Raw genomic sequence first — 19,642 nt, forward strand, 5'->3', positions numbered from 1 at the left:
CATAATTCTTTCCAGTTTTTATAAGCAAAGTAATTTTCCCATTTCTCTTTGAATTCTTTAATTGGTCTTCTATTTATAGAACTCTTCAGTTTTGCCATTACCACACCTTCTGACATTTTATCTTCCCAGTTTTCTCTGGTTGGGCATTCTTCCTCTTTCCATTTCCTTGCCATTACTCCTGCCACCGTCAGCAGATATCTGAGTAATTTGTGTCGTGTTCTGTCACAACATTATCTGGTATTATTCCCAGCAGCATGGTCTCAGGTTTCATAGCAAAATCAGTTTGTAAAAGCTGGATTTATTCTGATCCGACATAATCTGGCTACGCTGGTTCCCCAGGGCAAATTCCAGATCGGATCCAGGCACCCAGACTTGCCAGGCTGGGTTATCTGCAGCAGAGGTGGCGCACGAGAGGGCAGCAGCAGTGAAAGGGCAGCAATGCGAAGAGAGCCAAGCTCCACACCACTGCAGGAGAGTGGCACGAGGCTGGTGGGACAGGGGAGTAGATAGCAGGCAGAGTAGATTCCATCCCATTCTGCCCCCCCCCTCCAAGCTCCAAAAGAGCTCTTCAAGCCACCCCCCCCCCCCCACTGTCTTTCAAACTCCGTGACTCAGAAAGCCTCTCTATGGATTGACATTGGGATTCTCTGGTAAGGCAGCTCTTGAGGGAGTTATGTTGAACCAGAAAATCCCAAGCAAGGGTGGGAGAAGCCGTGTTGTTTAAAAGGCTTGGAAAGGTTTCCACCATAGGAAATATGGGGGGCAGCTCATTCAGGGCCCCATAGAATTGGACCCTGGAAATTTGAAAGGGGGCGGTTTAGTGGACAGTCAGGAGTAAGTTCCCTATCAATTTGGTGGGGATTGCTTAAAAATGCCTCCCAACCTAGATTAAAGAATCTTGCTTGGATTTTTTTTTTCCATTCCTTAAACCCAGATCTGGATTATCCAGATTTTTTTGGTGCACGCCCCTAGTTAAATGTTACTTTTGCAGATACTCTTTCGCTTGTGATGCTGAAACCCCCCAACAAGCAAATCCCCAGCTTCTGGGTAGAAGATGCTGCTCCAGTAAGACTCCCCACGCCCACCTCAAGGCCACAGGGTATCACTTGCCTTAGTGGATGGACCTTAACCAAGACCGAGAAATCTTTTACATGCCTAGCACTGTGTTGCACTAAAACAAATGCCTGGTGGTTGTAACCCACAGCTGAACAGCCCTGTGTGGTAGTCGGTGTGGTCCAAAATCAGTTGTGCCAACTAAGCTCAAAACTAAAAACTCAGGGGAGGAGGAGGATTCCTGCTAGAGAAAGGACCCCAAGTCCTTACGCAACTGTGAAATTGCACATTTATCTTAACAACACTGACACCAGTTCTCAGCTTCCTATTCCATAATTCCAGTTCTACCTTTTAGTAATAATAATCATAATGTACAAACACTTCACATACATTATCTCAGTAATTCTTACAACACTCCTTTAATGGGGGCCACAGTTAGCCCCGTTTTACAGATGGGGACTGAGGTTCATAGAGAATGGCCTTCCCTAGGTTATGTGAAAAAAATTGAAACTCTGTTCTTCGAGGTTCATCCGTAACTCTACCAGCAGGAGTATTGCTGGCTAGCCATACCGGGAAGAAATCGCAAGAGGAAACTTCTTAGCCATTCTTCAAGTGTGTTTGTAAAAGGGGCGGGGGGTGGGGTCATAGGTATTCCAGAGCACCAGCTCTGGTTAAGTTCTGCATTTAAAAATGGCAGGTGAGTTTTACTGAGAAGGTCAGTCGCGTAGCTGCACGTGAGTTACGAAGTTCATGCAAATCCTTGACCCACCTCCCCCACTTTCACTGCAGAGACCAGCAAGTTCAGTTCCTGTTCCTTAGGAGAGAAGGCCCTCCCTCTGCCCGAGCTCCCACATCTATCTCCAGGTGGAATGAGCAGCCATTGGAAGGCTGCAGTTATCCCTTCAGTACCATAGCAAATAAAATCAAAGGCTTTGCCATGATGGGGAGGGGTTTTAAGCTGACATTGTATGTTCATCTTCATACCACACACACTGAGGGATGGCAACTGACAATGGCCGGACATGGGTAAGTCACATTATACAAGAAAAGGGCAAAATTGGCACTGGACTGCCATTTTCAGCAGTGGGCCTGTGTTTCCTACTACTTCTGGTTCTCTTCCCAGCTACTGCCCTGAGGGCAAATCAGCGGTTAAGTGGTTCAGCTGCGAATCAGCACTCTACTACTTCGAACCTCACGACTGCCATGCGCTCAGCAGGCGGCCTTGGGTCAGCCCCTCCTCTCAGCCCCAGCTCCCCAGCTGCATTGTGGGGATAATAACAACATTGACTTTGTTCACCGCAGTGAGTGGGGCAGTAATCTGTCTAGAAGGGCGGTATATAAGCGCAGTTGTTGTTGTTGTTGTTTATTCTGCAAGCAGCCACAAATCTATAGTATGCGGGGGGGGCGGGAATTTGACATTTAGCTACATTTCAAGAACTGGAGTCGCTCTCTACAGGGGTTTAGAAATCAAGAGGTTAGAAAAATAAAGAATGAGATGAAGGAGGGCTGTCTTTTCAGTCTGCAGTTCACTGCACTGCACTGCCAGTTCCCAAGGAGCCAGTTTGGTGTAGTGGTTAAGAGCACGGGACTCTAATCTGGAGAGCCGGGTTTGATTCCCCACTCCTCAACAAAGCCAGCTGGGTGACCTTGGGCGAGTCACAGTTCTCTGGAGCTCTCTCAGCTCCACCCACCTCACAGGGTGATTGTTGTGGGGTAATAATAACACTTTGTAAACCGCTCTGAGTGGGCGTTAAGTTGTCCAGAAGGGCGGTATATAAATCGAATGTTGTTGTTGTTGTTGTTGTTGTTATCTGCACATCTATGAAGGTTGTGAAAACTGGAAGCTACCTTACACTGGATGACTAATTCCCCCTAGTGCAGTGCCGTCTGCTCTGATTGACTGTGGCCCACCAGGGGTGCCGTCTGGCACCTCATCCCTGAGCTATGGCTCCTCCTCATGAGATCTTAGTAATGTCGATCAATGTTGAACCACAGCATTAGCGCTAACCCTAACCCTTGGCGGGTGTTCAACTAGTTCTGCTTACCACGACTGACACTACTACTTCCTTCCTTCCTTCCTTGACGAGGTCTGATGTTCTGTTTATCCTACTCTGCCCATTTCTCTGCAGTTGAGAGTGGTCCTCACCCACTCAGAATGGGTGGGTTTCTCTCTCTTCGTAACGTCTTCGGACTCCTGCTCTTCTGTTGCTTATAACTGTAGCTCTGGTATATCTCTGATGGATGCATGCTCCGTGCATCTGATGAAGTGAGCTCTGGAATGAGTTGCCACGGGGCTTCTGCTTGGTTTCATTACAATAAACTAACATAACCACCCCTCTGAAACTGAGGGATGTGGAATGGGGAGAGGAAGTGGAAAAGGAAACAATCGAAGAAATCTATTACACCTTTAATTTTTGAAAAATCTGGAATATTCACTAGGAAAAAAATTCAAACCAGTTATCCAAAGAAGGCATTTCAATGCTTAATAGTCCTTGACTTTTACAATTTTTTTGAAAATATTGAGATGGAAAAGTGTCACACATATAGGTGGAATATTGGCATTTTCTTACATTTGCAAATGAACATATCACAAGGTCCATGGGTGACTTTAATATGCCGTAGTGCCGATGCTACACATTAGGTGAGGTGTAGGGTTGCTACCCTCCAAATGGAACATGCAGGGCTTTTTTTTAGCTGGAACGTGGTGGAACGGAGTTCTGGAACCTCTTGAAAACAGACACATGGCTGGTGGCCCCACCCCCTGATCTCCAGACAGAGGGGAGTTTAGATGGCCCTATGCGCCGCTGGAGGGCAATCTAGCCACCAGCCATGTGACCATTTTCGCCAAGGGTGATTTAAACTTTTAAAAACAACCCCCTTGTTCCAGCTGACCCAAAGTGACGTCATTGGCCTTGGGAACTTGCATGCACTTTGCGCGCGCACATGTAGTACCAGGGGCACCACCTCCTGCCAAGAGTTGCCCCCTCTGCTGGCAACCCACTAAATTCCACCACCTTTTTTTCCCAGAAAAAAAGGCCTGGGAATGTGGAATATCTTCCAGAGCTACAACTCATCTCCACACCACAGAGGTCAGTTGCCCTGCTGGGAATGGCAGCTTTGGAGGCATCGCATTCCCATCCACTTGGCTACCTCCACTTGGCACACTCTGCCCTCACTGGGCACCACTCGCAAATCTCCAGGCATTTCAGAAACTGGAGTTGGCAAACCTAATGAGGTTCATTTGCCATTTGCCCCTGGAATTTTATGTTGACACCTAAAGCATAGTTGCCTCTTCGACGTAAGCATAGATACATCTTTGTGTTAGCAGGTCTTAGTGACAATGTGTCGTTTTATTATTTATTTATTTATTTAAATTTGTGGCCCACTCTCTCCTCGCAAGTGGGTCACAGCAGATAACCACATCATATATTCATATTTATAAAACTACCCACAAATAAAATAAAATCCATCAATATTACAAATACAGTGAAACAACTTCACAATGCACAACCCAGATAATAACTGTTGCGTACAGGCATGGATAGACATGCAATTAAACTTGGAACTCACCTCCACAGGATGAGTCAGTTCAAGAAGAGAGATGGCTGTTGGCCAAAAGGCAGGCCGCTTTTTGTACAGCCTCATTTAACCTGCGATTGAACACAGATGCATTGCAGTTTCTCCGTTCTTTCCTTGGCGGGAAGGGTGGGGAAATGCATGCCTCTTCCTCAGGCCCCTATTCAGGAATGTTGTGATTAGGGGCCGAGAATGTGCAGAGGAGGGCTAGGCTTGCCACGCTCCCACCTTCCCAAACCCCAAGACTCTTTGTGCAAGGTTGGATATTGTTGTGGATTGGGACCTAATGATACCACAGTGAACAGCAGTATTAATAACAGACTGAAAGATAATATGGATAATATGGTAATTAGCCATATAAAACGTAGCTTTTAGTGCCAATGATTGCCTCCCACCTGCAGTTTGCAAGCACAGTAGTTGCTAATTTCCTCTTTGCCTCCGGAAGGCTCTGTTAGTTTCGCCTCCTTTTCTAGGAAGTGAGGAGGAAACAAACCAGCCCTCTGAGCAGGGATCTTTGCTGGCTCTGTAGAGAGGGGAAATTGGCAGAGACTTCCGATCTCTTTTAAAGCTCAGCTTCCTGGCTAACATTGCGACTCCCTTCTCGCGAGTGTCCTCGTGTGATTCGTCTCTTGTAGTTTAGCTCTGAATCCCACCAGATTATTCTTGTGTTCTTAACTGCAACCTGGATTGTTGGCATCACTCCACTGGGTGACTCAGTCCTGGCAAGCTGCCCAGTTCCTTCCAGTCAGGAGTCTTTTTGTGCTTCTCTTCACAGACTGCAGGCTCCTTTGGGATTATGTCTATCAGCTGCTCTCCGACAGCCGGTACGAAAACTTCATCCGATGGGAGGACAGGGAATCCAAGATATTTCGAATCGTGGATCCAAATGGGCTGGCTCGGCTCTGGGGGAACCACAAGGTAAAGAGCAACCTTGCCTGAGTACTTCAAGTGTTGCTGAATTACAGTGTTTGCTGGCCATGTGAAGCAGAGTGAGAGAGAAGCACGTTAAGAGAACCAGAGGAGGTAGCCCTGTTAGTCTGTAGTTGCAAAATAGTAAGGAGTCCAGTAGCGCCTTTAAGACTAACCAACTTTATTGTAGCATAAGCTTTTGAGAACCACAGCTCTCTTCATCAGATGCATCTGACAAAGAGAGCTGTGGTTCTCAAAAGCTTATGCTACAATAAAAGTTGTTTAGTCTTAAAGGTGCTACTGGACTCTTTACTATGTTAAGAGAAAAGTTTCTTCTGCTGAAATATGCCCCTTACCTTTAGAGTCCCTCCAAGATACAAGCCCTGCTCCCATAATGGGAATGACCGTGGCCAGTTTGTTGACAATACTCCCATTGTGGGAAGTGAACGACAACCTTCTCAAGTCGAAGGGACAGCTCTGAGCTAAACCTGCCATCCCTATCTTGGTGGCCGCAGCCATGAAGCCTCAAGTTTTGTCCTGATTCCATCACCTCATCCTGCATTCTGCTTCTTGGCCATGATGAAATGTGACTGGAATGCAATGGAACCAGGAGAACTGGGTTAACGGAACATGGTACTCAAACATCCCTGTGATGGACAAAGCTCTGTTGAGGGAGGGCTGATAATAAGAGAACCTCACCATTTGCAGATTCGTGACTCATGAGTTCACTTATTCACAGTCCAGTCATGCGATGTTGCCTCCAGCCTGCTTTTATTCCCACTGCGCCATTGTCATAATCATTGCATCATAAAATTCTGCAGGAAATGGGGTGATTTTGCGACTGGAGGCAGCAGACCGCTTCCTCCTAGGGTTTGTGCATTTCACCATTCATGGTAATCCCTGGAACAGGTCCCCACACATGGTGACGCTCTGCTGCCTTGCAGAAACCCGGGACAGGGGCTAGCAGCATCTCTGTGCAAGGTGTGGCACCTTCCCGCAGGAGTACCAGGTGGCCCAGTAGACTCAGCGGGGGGCAGATTCTGCCCCCCATACAAAGCTGTGCTTTTCCCCAGTGACAGCCATTCGCTCGATGTGTTTAGGGGCCCACTGGGGAAGGGGCCATACCTGCTGGCTAATCCTAATAACCCCAGTCATCGGGGATCAGGCCTGTCGGTATCTACACAGCCTGGTCCTGGGCAGGATGGAATGGTAAGCATGAAGAGACAGTGTGTAGCATATCCGATTTAGGCCAAAGAATTCTTGGTTCAGATCCCAACTCTGCCAGAAGGCTCAGCGATCCTGGGCCAGTCATTCTTCCATAGCCTAATTGACCACAATGTGGTCGTGCAGAGGATGGGAGAGGCATGCAGGGGCTCATTTTAGAAGGGTGGAATAATAAAAGAACAGAATAAAACTGGCTTTTGCCTAGGTAGGTAGTGATACAATTCTCTCTTCCCATCTTTCATGCTCTTACAAACATTGGTAGAGCCTGCTGCATCAGGCCGGCGGTCCATCTAGTCTAGCTTCCTGTCTCACACAGTGGCCACCCGGTTGCGGTGGAGGGCCAAATACAAGGCCCTGCCCTCCTCCTGCCTCCCAGTGCTGATATTCAGAGGTTTTCTGCATCTACACGGAGGTTCCCTTGAGTCTCCAGGGCTGGTCGCTATTGAGAGACTTTTTCTTTTTTTCCGTCCTGGACCTATTTTTCAACAGTTTAATTACGTGCCCTGAGTTCTAGTGTTATGAGAGAAGGAGGAAAAGCTCTGTCAGTCCACTTTCTGCACCCCATGCATAATTTTATAATTCATAAAAACCGGGCCCCACCTTGGCCATATTTTTTCTGGACTCTTCAGCCTTCCCTCCAAGCCCTAATCATCTGGGTTGCCTTCTGCTTACTTTTTCCAGCTCTGCAATGTTCTTCCTGAGACATGGCAACCACAACTGCACACAGTATTCCAAATGAGGCCATTACGATACTGGCCATTTTATTTTCTATACCTTTCCTAATTGTTCCTAGCATGGAGTTTGCCTTTTTCAGTGCTGCCAGCCACTGAGTCAACATTTCCATTGAGTTATCCCCAGCACCCTCTGGGTCTCTTTCAGTCTCAGCCTCAGCCATTTCAGACCCCATCAGCATATTTTTTAAATCAGGATTTTGGTCCCTTCCTTCCTTCATTTAAAATATACATCACCTTACACTTACCCACATTGAATTTCCTTTGCCACGTTGTTGCTTACTCACCCAATTTGGATAGATCCTCCTGGAGCTCTTCACGGTTGGCCTTGGGTTTTCTCCGTTCTGAATAATGTGGTCTCATCTGCAGACTTGGCCGCTACACTAGTCACCCCCATTTCCATATCATTTATGAACAAATAAAATAGAACTGGCCCCAGTACGGAACCTCGGGGGACCCCACTGCTTATTCCTCTCCATTGTGAGAACTGCCCATTATTTCTTACTCTCTGCTTCCTTTCTTTTAACTAACTCTTAATCCATAAGAGGACCCACCCTCTTATCCCATAACTGCTGAGATAACCCAAGAATCTTTGGCAAGGTACCGTGTCAAGATAATGGGGGGGGAGGAGGCAAGAAAGACCGGGGGAGGCATGTGACCTTTCTACCATTTCCTTTTTATTGTTTAAATTTTAATTCTTGCTTTATGCTTTTCTTCTTTTCTTTTTGCTTTGAAATGAACAGAACAGAACAAATATGACATATGAGAAAATGTCTCGAGCCTTGCGCCACTACTATAAACTAAATATTATCAGAAAGGAACCAGGACAAAGGCTTTTGTTCAGGTAAGTCTTCCTAATTTTTCTTCCTTGTTCTTTGGAGGATTTTCTTTTTCAAAATTCGTTTATAGAAGGTTTTGGAGGAAGTTATGATCTGTCCTACATGAAGCTTACATGGCTGAAATCTGGACTTTACAGCATATGAGAGTTGGTGTCTCTTTACAATCAAACTTCACAAGTCCAGTAGAGCATTTTGGCCACTCCGCCAGGCCAGTTGGGTGACAACCTGCATGAAATTGCTACTCACTTGAAGCAAGTGACAAATTGTGAGATGACATGGAAAGAGGGAACAATACCTTCCCCTAAAAAGAACTTCCTCACTCTGGCCAACGGAGCTGAGTTTAGTATTTCAGCTCCCTCTCTCTGTTTCGAAACGGCCACAGGATCTAGAGCACAGAACCAGTTGAGATCATCATAAATCACTGGTCTTAAGAGAGGGTGGTGGCCAGGTTTTGTTTGCAGTAAGAAGGGGGACATCTCCGAGGCGGCAAGGAACCAGACATCAAGCAGAGGGACATCTTCTAAGTCCATTAACTTCGTTGGAGTGTGTCACTCAGGGCCAAGCTACAAGTGACGAATGACACTTGAACAGCAAGTGTATTTCTCCCTGTTCACTTGCCCTCCACTCAATCCACTTGCCGTTCAAGTGTCATTTGTCACTTGTAGCTTGGCCCTCACTCTGTTAGAGACCTGCCTCATTGTTAGCCAAGGACTGGACCAAAGCACAGTGCCAGTTTGATGTCTGGTTCCTTGCCGCCTCGGAGATGGCCCCAAGGAGAGATTCAGGCATCATTTGTGGATCACCAACTGATTTTTCGTTTGCTAGCTGACAGAGTAAGTCTCACCATGGTTAGCCACGTTCTGACCATATCTGGGCTGGATTGCTGCAATGCAGACTGGTGTTTGAAGACAGTTCACGGAGGCTTCAAGCTCCTTGTGGGCCACAGTACAGGGGCTGATGGCCGGCTGTAATGTTTTGCAGGCCTGTACTAATTAATATATATGATACCTAAATGAATTGTTTCAAAACTATAGACTGAATCACCGATGAAAGCATTTTTAAAAGTTCGATCTGAATCTCAGCCAAAAAACCCTGACAAAACGGAACCAGTCTTTTAAAATGGTCCAATTCTCTGGTGATCTCTTTGGTCATCTGTCAAGCAGTTTTTGCCTTTGGGAAGGTCAGAGAGCTCTTCTGTCCTGTTAGGGAATCAGCTGACAGGACTGAGGCAGCAGTTCGAATCCCCGCTCTGCTGTGGAAGCTTGCCAGGTGACCTTGGGGCAGTCACCTGCCCTCAGCCTAACCTACCTCACAGAGTTGCTGTTGTGGGGATAAAATAGAGGAGGAGAGAATGAAGTAAGTCACTTACTTGGGTTCTCACCGGGGGGAAATACAGGGCATAAATGAAGTAAATAAATAACTAAACTCTGCTGGGAAGTAGGGCACGCCAGCGCTGCAGAGCCTCCCAAGTGCCCCTCCAGTGGGTGCTTTGTTAGCGTGTTCATAAACACCCCTTTGAGAAGTTTAGGTCCAATCAGGGCACGTCTTTTCCTGCTTGCACTGGGTGCTGGGGCCACCGTAAGTCAACTATGACTTGAGGGCACTCTCCACCACCACTGGGTACTAGAGAACCATTTCTGTGGCTTGCTAGAGTGACTCTTGGTTTATAAATACAAAGGATTATGTCTCTCCTTTTATCAGTGTCTGGGTCTGGCTGCCCTCAAAGTGTGGAATTCAAATTAATTGCGAGAAGACTTGTCAAAGAACTGTTGGGAATTTCTTAGTGAGAATGACGGGCCAGCTTAGCTACCACTATGATCTCGGAAGGGGCCACCTCCAGGGAGCCCCAACGCCCCCCCCCCCCGTGCATCCCCAGAATCCTCTGCAATCTGCAGGCTTGTGTGGCTGATACCCTGGGATCTTCTTGGTGGACAAGCGACCTTGGAAAGGCTTCCCTGAAGTCAGAAAATCTGCAAGCCACCATGTAGGAGAATCCAAGTTGCCAGTTTGGTGTAGTGGTTAAAAGCAGCAGGACTCTAATCTGGAGAGCCGGGTTTGATTCCCCGCTCCTCCGCTTGAAGCCAGCTGGGTGACCTTGAGTCAGTCACAGCTCTCTCGGAGCTCTCTCCGCCCCACCCACCTCACAGGACGATGTGTTGTGGGGATAATAATGACATACTTTGTAAACTGCGCTGAGTGGCCGTTAAGTTGTCCTGAGTGCAGTATATAAATTGAATGTTGTTGTTGTTGTTGTTTAATGAGTTGGCTACTCAGATTAGTAACATTTGTAATATGCTACTTTTAACAATAATTGAGTGGTAGATAAATGCAGATATGAATTAAAAGCAACGCCTGACCCTGGTCCCAAGAATGTGTTTGTATGTATCACTCTCTCTTCCTCTCTCTTGCTTTAATTTTTGGTAGGTTCATGAAGACCCCCGATGAGATTATGAGTGGCCGCACCGATCGCCTGGAACACCTTGAATCTCAGGAACTGGACGAGCAGATCTACCAGGAAGAGGACTGCTGAAGGATCCAAGGCCCCTGCTCCACTTTGGTCTGTGGGGTGCAGTCGGTGTGGAGGCACGTTTGGGACAGGAAGTGAAGCCCCAGGACTTGGCCTTGACCCTGGTGGCTGTGCAGGACCCCAAGCACCTTAACGATACCAATCGATTGGCAAGGACAGTGTTGGCCCCGAGAGTTGGGGGAGAGAGCAAGAAACACTGAGCACTGCGACCCGGGTCCTCTAGAGTCTCCCCCACTGTGGGCTGGGGGTGGGTTGCGGTTGGTTGGTTAGTTGGTTGGTTTGGGCTTTTCTTTTCTATTTAACATGCCATTTTGCCTTTTTAAGTGACTTTAGTAGGGCAAAATGTCAGTTTTTTGCTTATTCCAAAGGCTTCCTTATGGGAATGTAGTGCAGCAAGTTTTCTGCACAAAGGCTCACAACAAGATCCCAATATAGGAGCAGGTGGCAAACGTCACCACAGGGGTCAGAAAGCTTCTCCAGTAGGCGCCTCTAAGCTTTTGGCCAGCAGCACTTTCAAGTTCAGGGAAGAATTTAAATGAAGGCTATGCTGGGGGGGATGCAGTTTTGAGTTGACAGGATCTGTGGAGCCGATGGGGCAAGAGGAAGGTGGGCCTTTTGTACCCGCTGCTTCTAGAGTTAAACAATTGCTTACAAAGGAGAAGAAACGGCCTTTCTGGAAGTATCCCCGGAAAGAGTCTCCACATCTCTGAGGGGCTTTCAGCCCAGTCAACATGCTGGGAAAGCCACCAGAAAAACTACCGGGCTGATCTTTGATACGTTTTTTCCCCTTTTCAAGTGCAGTGTTTCAGTTTTCTGGCCTCTTGATCCATTTCTTCATAAAAACAGAATTGAACTGTTGCCCTGTTGAGTTGAAATCGTTTTGTTTCTGGACGTTCCAGGTTGGTTTTGTAGCCTTTGGGATGAGATGAGTTTTAGATGCTCCCTTGTCAGGTGATCTTGGCTCTTTAAGGAAGGTCCAGAAGAGGGCCACACCAAAGGCAAAGCAAAAGAACAACAATGACAAAAATGGTGTAATGGGAAAAAAATAATTTTATTTTGTGATCTGTCCCTATATGTTTCGCCTACACAAACAGGTGGATAACAGAATAAAACTATTTTTCCCACTGCACCGTTGTTTTGTTCTTTTGCTCTTTAAGGAAAGGCCTTTTCCTTAGAGGTCGGTTAACTACGCTGAAATTAGAGGTATGTTCCTCTAGGGTTGAATAGCACACATACACTATCACAAACTGACAGTGCTACAACATTCAGAGTTTTAAAAATATACTGGCCATGGCTATGGATATCATGTTCAAGAAAACAGAATTTTGTACCAAGGTTGTTTAAATTTTTCATCAGGAAATGTGAAACTATCATTTGCAGCCAATATACAAATTAGACAAATGCTCATCTTTGACCCCAGAGATACCAAATACATTTGTGTGGGCAAATGGAAAATACCAAGCGGGTAGTTGTGGATCTGTCTAGAAATAATTTTTGTGATAATGCCAACTAGAAAAAGAACATTGCAGCTAAACAATGTCAGAGAATGAGATTTAACGGTGCAGGTATTGTATTCAGGAATAAAATCTGATTCTCGCTTCCTTTCACTAAACTATTATGATAAAATGTGGCTGCTGCCAAATATGAGAGCCATGTGTCTGCCCAGTAGGATGTACTTGTTTTACTTATGGGTGAGCCTCATTTCCTCTGCCCCAAATCTGGCTGGTGTGGTGGAGAAACATTCTTCAGAATGTTAGGATATAAGGACATGAGGAAGTTCTAGTAGATGTTACGAACTAGACATAGTTGGCATTTCTTCTAATGTCCAAAGAAAGCAAGAACTCTGATTCAATTCCTGGATGTGAAAAACACTCTGGAGCAGCTGGAATTATATCTCATTTATTAAAAGCCATAGAATGAAATGTTCATTGCATAATGTGAATGGATGTGACAGCAATAACGATGCGTCTGACCTTTTATGCAGAGAACCAAACCAGCATTTATCAAGGGAGGGGGTCATCACCCTCTGCCAGCAATTCTTCATTTCCGAAACCTACTGCATGCAGGAAATCTTAAATTGGCAGGCATTTCCATGTAGTAATCTGTTATGTAACTGAAATGTTAGATGCCTGCATAGATGCAACTCTGTGGTAACTTAAATGGCTGAGTGGAGCACTCAAGTATCTCAGCCCTAGAGGTAACAGTAAATTCCAGTCCACTCAACTTCCGAGTGAACTTCTGCATCCGTGCTAGATTGGCTTGTAGGATGGCTTCGTATAAGAACATTTCTTTCTCTGCTTCCCTCCCACCCAGGAGAAAGGTCTGGACTTCCTTGGTGGTTCCCCATCCACGTACTTACCAGAACCGACCCTGCTTAAGCTTCTAAGGTCTGATTAGATCAATCTAGGCTGGGCCGTCCAGATCAAGATGACGCATTGCCTATGAAGGCTTTTTAAAAATCTGACCTACTGACATTTCAACTTGGATGGATCTGGGCTAGAAATTTCCCTCTGATAAATATCTTATCATTCCTTCCATTCTGAAAACAATTAAAAATGAAGAGCAAAGTTCTAGAGGAATCCCCTGGCTACCAACAGGTATTGGTTATCTGAAGTTCCACCCTACCTTCAGATCCAAGGTGGATTATATCAGGGCTTTTTCTCAGCTGGAACGTGGTGGAACGGAGTTCCGGCACCTCTTAAAAATGGTCACATGGCCAGTGGCCCCGCCCCCTGATCTCCAGACAGAGGGGAGTTTAGATTGTCCTCTGAGCTGCTCAGTTGCATGGAGGGCAATCTAAACTGCCCTCTGTCTGGAGATCAGGGGGCGGAGCCACCGGCCATGTGACCATTTTCGCCGAGGGCAATTTAAACTTTAAAAAACTCCTCCCTTGTTCCAGCTGACCCAAAGTGACATCATTGTGTGGTCTTGAGTTCCACCACTGAGTTCCACCACCTCTTTTCCCAGAAAAAGAGCCCTGGATATAATTAAAGTATTCAAACAATTAACAACACTCAAATGAAATTAATCATTCCCTGAACTGTTAAACAGGATGGCACACGTACCTGGCAGCACCCTCTTCCTCGGAAGTTTTGCACAGTACAAATGCTTTGTCATCCTCCTAAAAAGCCAGGAGAAGAATTAGGTTTGCCATTCACAGTTACACAGAAAACAAGTGACTGCTGAAAAGGCCCTGCTTTTTTCTTGTAACTGCCATCCAAGCCTCAGAAATCCCGGGTGTACAAAACCAGTTCTGGTCTGATGCCTGAACTCAGCTAATTAGCACAAGTACTGAAAGCAAATCTATTTTAACTGTTTATAATAGCAATATTCATTTTAGTACAAATAGTGAAGAGTCCAGTAGCATCTTTAAGACTAACCAACTTATTTGTAGCATAAGCTTTGGAGAACCACAGCTCTCTTCATCAGATGCATCTAACAATGCATCTGACAGCTAACGATGCATCTGACAAAGAGAGCTGTGGTTCTCGAAAGCTTATGCTACAAATAAGTTTGTTAGTCTTAAAGGTGCTACTGGATTCTTTTCTAATTTGCAACTACAGAGTAACACGGCTAACTCCTCTGGATCTATGACCATATTAGTACAGAAAACTAATGCAAACAGCTAGTGAGCTACATAGCCCAATTACCTAAAAGTTGTAGACAAATCCCCATATAATTTGGGAAGACAAAATAAAGATCCTGTTCATATAATAACAATTATATTGGTCTGAACAAAGATTGCTCCCCGAAGGTCCGTCCCACTAGGGGTCCATGTAAAGGCTTTCTGCCCCGCTGCTCTTCTAAGAAGACATCTTGCATGCCAAGAAAGTACACGGTTCAAAGGTCCGGGCATCACTTCCATGCTATAAATGAGACTGTCAAGAGGACCATATGGGGAGAAGTCTTGAAATGGAACCCAGCCTTTTGGGAGCAACCACACTACACAGGCAGAGAACATGCAAGGCAGAGAGTGGAAATCTGAGAACTCGTCACATCTTTCCTAGTGCAGTGATAGTTGCAGAAAAGATTAGTATAACAAGAACCTTCCACAGTCACCCTAGATCATTCTGTAAATGCAAATTGTACTCCATGAAAGAAGGCTACTCTAGCAGGTAATCACAAGGCATATTTTGGCCTTTTGGAGAATTCTGCCTTTAGAATTTAGGGCTAAATAAACTGGGCATCTTATTAATGCACCCTGGGCATAAATCTATGGTTATAACGTAACAAAAAAACAAAACCCAGAACAGTAGTTCCTAAACTAATAGGAAAACTGCTCCTGCCGATCTGAGAAAACAGCCTTGACTGTAAGAACTCCCCTTGGAATTTCCCACAAGCACTTAGTGTTACAGGCTAACCTTCCCTTCACGTGTGGGCTGAGGGTGCAGTCCTTGATCATTTCTTATTAAATGGCTGCAGGCATATGCGAATTATAAATGTGATGGGGGGTTATTTAAAAAACCCTTTTGTTTTCCTAAGTAAATTATAGTCTGTTGATGATCATGATGGCTTCCTTTCTTCTTTGAGGTGTGGGGTTATGGGATTGAATTGAATGAATGTAACAAAGTAAACCAGAATGCCTCTTCTCAGGGCCAGTGAGTTGCAAATAATTTTTAAATGCTTGTAATTACATCATCTCAATAAATTTTTTAATATAAAAGATGTGATTTTTCCTTAAGCATATGCAATAGCAATTCAGTATTCTCTTTCATTACATACCAAATGCCCTCTCTATCCCAAACATAACTGCATGCATACACCTGTGTAGCCAGACCCCCACTCTCCAGTACTGGCTTCCTCATATCTGTATATGAGTATACACACAAACACACACAACACTTCCATAACAGCTGTAGGCAAGGCCTGTTTTCTTCGGTCCTACCCTCCACAAAAAACTACCCAAGTCTTAGGAAACCCCTGGTCCAAAGGGCATCTCTGCCATGATCTTAGCAAGACACTGTCCGGGCAAGCAGGTGTGTCCCAGAAAGAAAAGATTTCTCAGCTTGGAAACCGAGCAGCTGGGGTTGCCTGATGAGGCAAGCTGTTCCTGAGCTCAGGTGTTAGAGCAGGCTTATCTCCTCCAAAATATGGGCATCACTTTTGTGAAAGGTAATGGTAATGGAGACACTGTTGAATGTTGCTTAAGTCTGGCCACAGTGGTGAAGCAGTGGTTATGTTAATGGTGGCAGGAGGGGTCTTGTGGCAAAAATACTGTTCCCTTGATGGGGTTGCGAGAGATTCCTAGCTGTGGTCTGAGCCCTCCTGGGAGTCAGTCTTTGGCAGGGGTTTCTAGGGCAGGGGGTTGTGGATTTCCTTGACTCGCCTAGCTAGTGTGTGAACCCACTTCTTCCCCAGCATGCCTGGGATTTGTTGCGGTACTTTGACCTCTTGTGGCAGAAAATGGCACTGTGGGCAAAGTGTTGGCATATCTGGCTGTGATAGAGCTGCCAAGTGCTGCCCTGGCAGGAGCTGGCTCTGCCTGCCCTGGCCTGAAGGAGTATCCATCTTGGAAGTGGAAAAGCAGGGCCAGAAAGGGGTTTTCCGTCTTGGCTGCTAAGCAGCATGCTGACCCGGGCAATCGCTTAATGTGGCTATAAGTTGTTTCTCTGAGAACAGGAGGAAATAGAGCTGCAAAATATGTGGAGCTTCTTCTGAGCCAAGACTTCATCGATTCTTTGCTGACCTGGTGATCACTATTACCGGCTGATATCGCTCCAGAGCTTTGAGTATTGGCTCTTGTGTGGCGTCCTCTTCCCTGGTACCTTTGCTGAAGGAGGACAGTTTTGCTGAAGGACAGTTTCTTTTTTTAATAATTTTTTATTTCAATTAATAAACTCAAAAATATGATCATACCATCACCTAAATCATATACTACTACATTTATCTACATAAAACATTAATACAATCATCTAAATCCTACACACACAAAACTCCTATAAAACATAAACATAAGCCAAACATGTACGTTTAAACATTAACCAAAATCATTCAAATCATACAGTTCATCTATCTGTATAGAACTTGCCTTATATATTCTTGATTTTTCACTTCTATTTAAATAGCTCCATCTTCATATCTAGTAGTGATTTTGTTACAAACTGTCAGGTAAGCCTTCAGCATATCTGCCATGTATTAAGTGTTTCTTGCTAGAATAATATGCCTCTGAGTACATGCAGAGTAAAACCTGATTTCTGTTGTCTTGTTGCTAACTGCTTATCTTGCAGGCAAGGTATTTTGATTATGAGTTCCTGGCAAAGCCTGAGAACTTGACCTTGGATTCAACACAGAGACCAAACTAAGCTCATCTCTCCCCTCCTCCCTGCTTCCCAGGCAGTGCACGCCAAAAGTCCTAACGGGCTTTCTTTCCCACTGGGGGCGGGGACACCAACCTATAATTAACTTTGCCTTACTACTTTTCGGCATTCCAGCCAATTCCACTGTCATAGTATCTTGATACTGGTATCTTTCTTTAATAAAAACATCTTTAACTCATACACCTGAGTGATGCAGTGAAGTGTTTGGGGGAGGACCTGGCAAGGCCTGACAAACATATATTGCCGATTCCTTTACTTTCTATCCTAATTTAAGCTTAAATTTATTCTTATTTATTCTTGATTTCTAACTAAATAGTAAAAAAATACTTCCCATTTTTCTTGAAATTCTGAGATGGATCTATTAGCTGAAGGGCTGCCTTGCTTGGGGCACTTAAAGCTGAAGAAACACTTCACCATTCTTCACAAGTTTCACTGTAGGTCATATCCGATGCCACAGGATTAATTCAACAACACAAGATGGTTTGTTGCAAAAGATTTCAGATTTCGAAGGGGTGCCTAACACTTGCTGGCTTAGATCCCAGTAGCAATTAAAAGTTTCTGCTCCAGAATAAATATGCAACAGATTTACCAAAAGTTTGGCAAACTTGCCAGGACACAGAAATGCAAGAACAATCGTATTTAACACACTTTCTAAAGGGCAGTGGGGGGTGGGGGGCGTCTTGCAAATTTCACCAGCAAGTCTAGTTTTTTAAATCTCTTTCAATGCATTAGTGGGATGGGGATTCCAAACAGTTTGGAACCCTGAGAGGTGGGAAAGGAGAAGCTCACTTTGTAATATGAGCATGCACATGCTCCTTTTTATTTCCTCTAGAACAAGGAAAGCTAGAAAGTTGACCCTTTTAACTCCGCAACTAGATGTGAAGCCTAAATTCTATTTACTCTTTGATTTCTGGACCGCACAGCAATTTGGCAACAGAGAGAAGGGGAAGTATCTATCTGCTGCCAGCTTCCTTGGTGGTATTTTGTAAATGTTGTTCTCTGGAGACAACGCTGCAACAGCTGTCTGTCTCCAAACTAACTTTTAAAGCAAAGAAGTTCAGCCTGCAACACGAAGCAGTTAAAAAATATTAGTATACATGGCATGACATCAGCCTCAGAGATGTAGGCAGTTTAAATACGTGATATATCTTGTGTAAGAAAAGATCTTGGCACAGGAAGAGACAAAAGCATATGGCCGTGAATCTAGAAACCTAGTGGAGGGAAGATTCCCTATTTTGATGTATTTTGGCCACTGGGGATCTTTCCTCTGCTCCCTGTGTCAGGACGCATTTTGAATAAGAGGCTGAGCAGCATAAATATTGCTCTTTATTTCATCATATATTTAATATTTGGTAATTTACATATTTTGTCATTCATTTGCTAATAGAAAGAGCATGAAATTACTTCTGGCTCAGAATAATTTTTAATATTAGATTTGTATCCTGCCTCCCCCTTCATCCTCGCTAAACCCTGTGAAGTAATGACAAGATTTGAATTCAGGCCTGCTCACTGACATGACTACAAGGAACTCACACAATGATCCGTATGTCAGACTCTCTTCACACACTCGGGAGCACTCCCAGTATGTGGGAGAGGCCGGTGGTCTCTGCCCTCCTCCAAACATTCATGTTAACAGCAACAACTGCACTTACATACTGCTCTTCTAGACAGATTAGTGCCCCACTTAAAGTGGTGAACAAAGACAGTGTTATTATTATCCCCACAATACAGCTGAGGCTGAAAGGAGGGGCTTTTCCAAGGCCACCTACTGAGCTCATGGCAGTCATGTAGATGTAGATGTAGATTCGTTTTATTGCATATGTCCATTGGCCTTCACAATATCAAAACACTCAAATATCAAAATAATACATTATCAAATAGGTGATCAAACACTTCAGAACCACATAAAACACCCTGCTAAAAGACTTTCAAAATTAATAAAACCTAAGATCAATCATATCGAATCAATGGCTAATTCCTTTGCTCTAATCTTCCTAGCAGCTAAAGCAAAAAGTGGGATTCAAACCAGTAGAGTGCTGATTTGCAGCAGTACCACTTAACCATTTTTTCCCCAGAACATCTGGAAAGGGCTTGTACGTGTCAGTTCTGGAGAACATACAAAATACAGATGTTCTGATCCAAAGAAGAAGCTCCACGTGCAGAAGCATCGGTATCCATGTCTGGATTACAAGATGTAGGTGCATAGAAGATGTGTATCCTGATAAAGATATTGTATGGCATACATGTGGATGCGACCATCCACATTCTGGTCTTTTTCTAAACATATTTTCATCCTTACTATACCGAGAACAAATTTAGAAAATAATGACATCTCTATTCTGTAATGGTCAAAGGAAAAATTAGTAAGTCAGCAGATAATGTAACTGACAAAGATGGTGCTGAATCGGCAGCATTGAACAGATGACACCAAATAGGATTGCTGTGGTTGGTCTGCCTTGCCAGTAC

General features: G+C 44.8%; 1 protein-coding gene across 2 annotated transcripts in view; it reads left to right on the forward strand.

The window, feature by feature from the left end:
- The window catches only part of ETV6 (ETS variant transcription factor 6), a 185,366-nt gene extending 171,759 nt beyond the window's left edge, over positions 1–13,607 (forward strand). For both annotated transcript variants that reach the window (XM_055000213.1, XM_055000214.1), the window contains exons 6-8: positions 5,405–5,547; positions 8,237–8,337; positions 10,757–13,607. In XM_055000213.1, the coding sequence (XP_054856188.1) occupies positions 5,405–5,547; positions 8,237–8,337; positions 10,757–10,862 (350 nt within the window). In that variant the 3' untranslated portion in view covers positions 10,863–13,607. The remainder of the gene's footprint in view (positions 1–5,404; positions 5,548–8,236; positions 8,338–10,756) is intronic.
- The last annotated feature ends 6,035 nt before the right edge of the window (positions 13,608–19,642 follow it).

This window comes from Eublepharis macularius, chromosome 16, assembly GCF_028583425.1.
Source record: "Eublepharis macularius isolate TG4126 chromosome 16, MPM_Emac_v1.0, whole genome shotgun sequence".
In the NCBI taxonomy this organism is placed as follows: domain Eukaryota; kingdom Metazoa; phylum Chordata; class Lepidosauria; order Squamata; family Eublepharidae; genus Eublepharis; species Eublepharis macularius.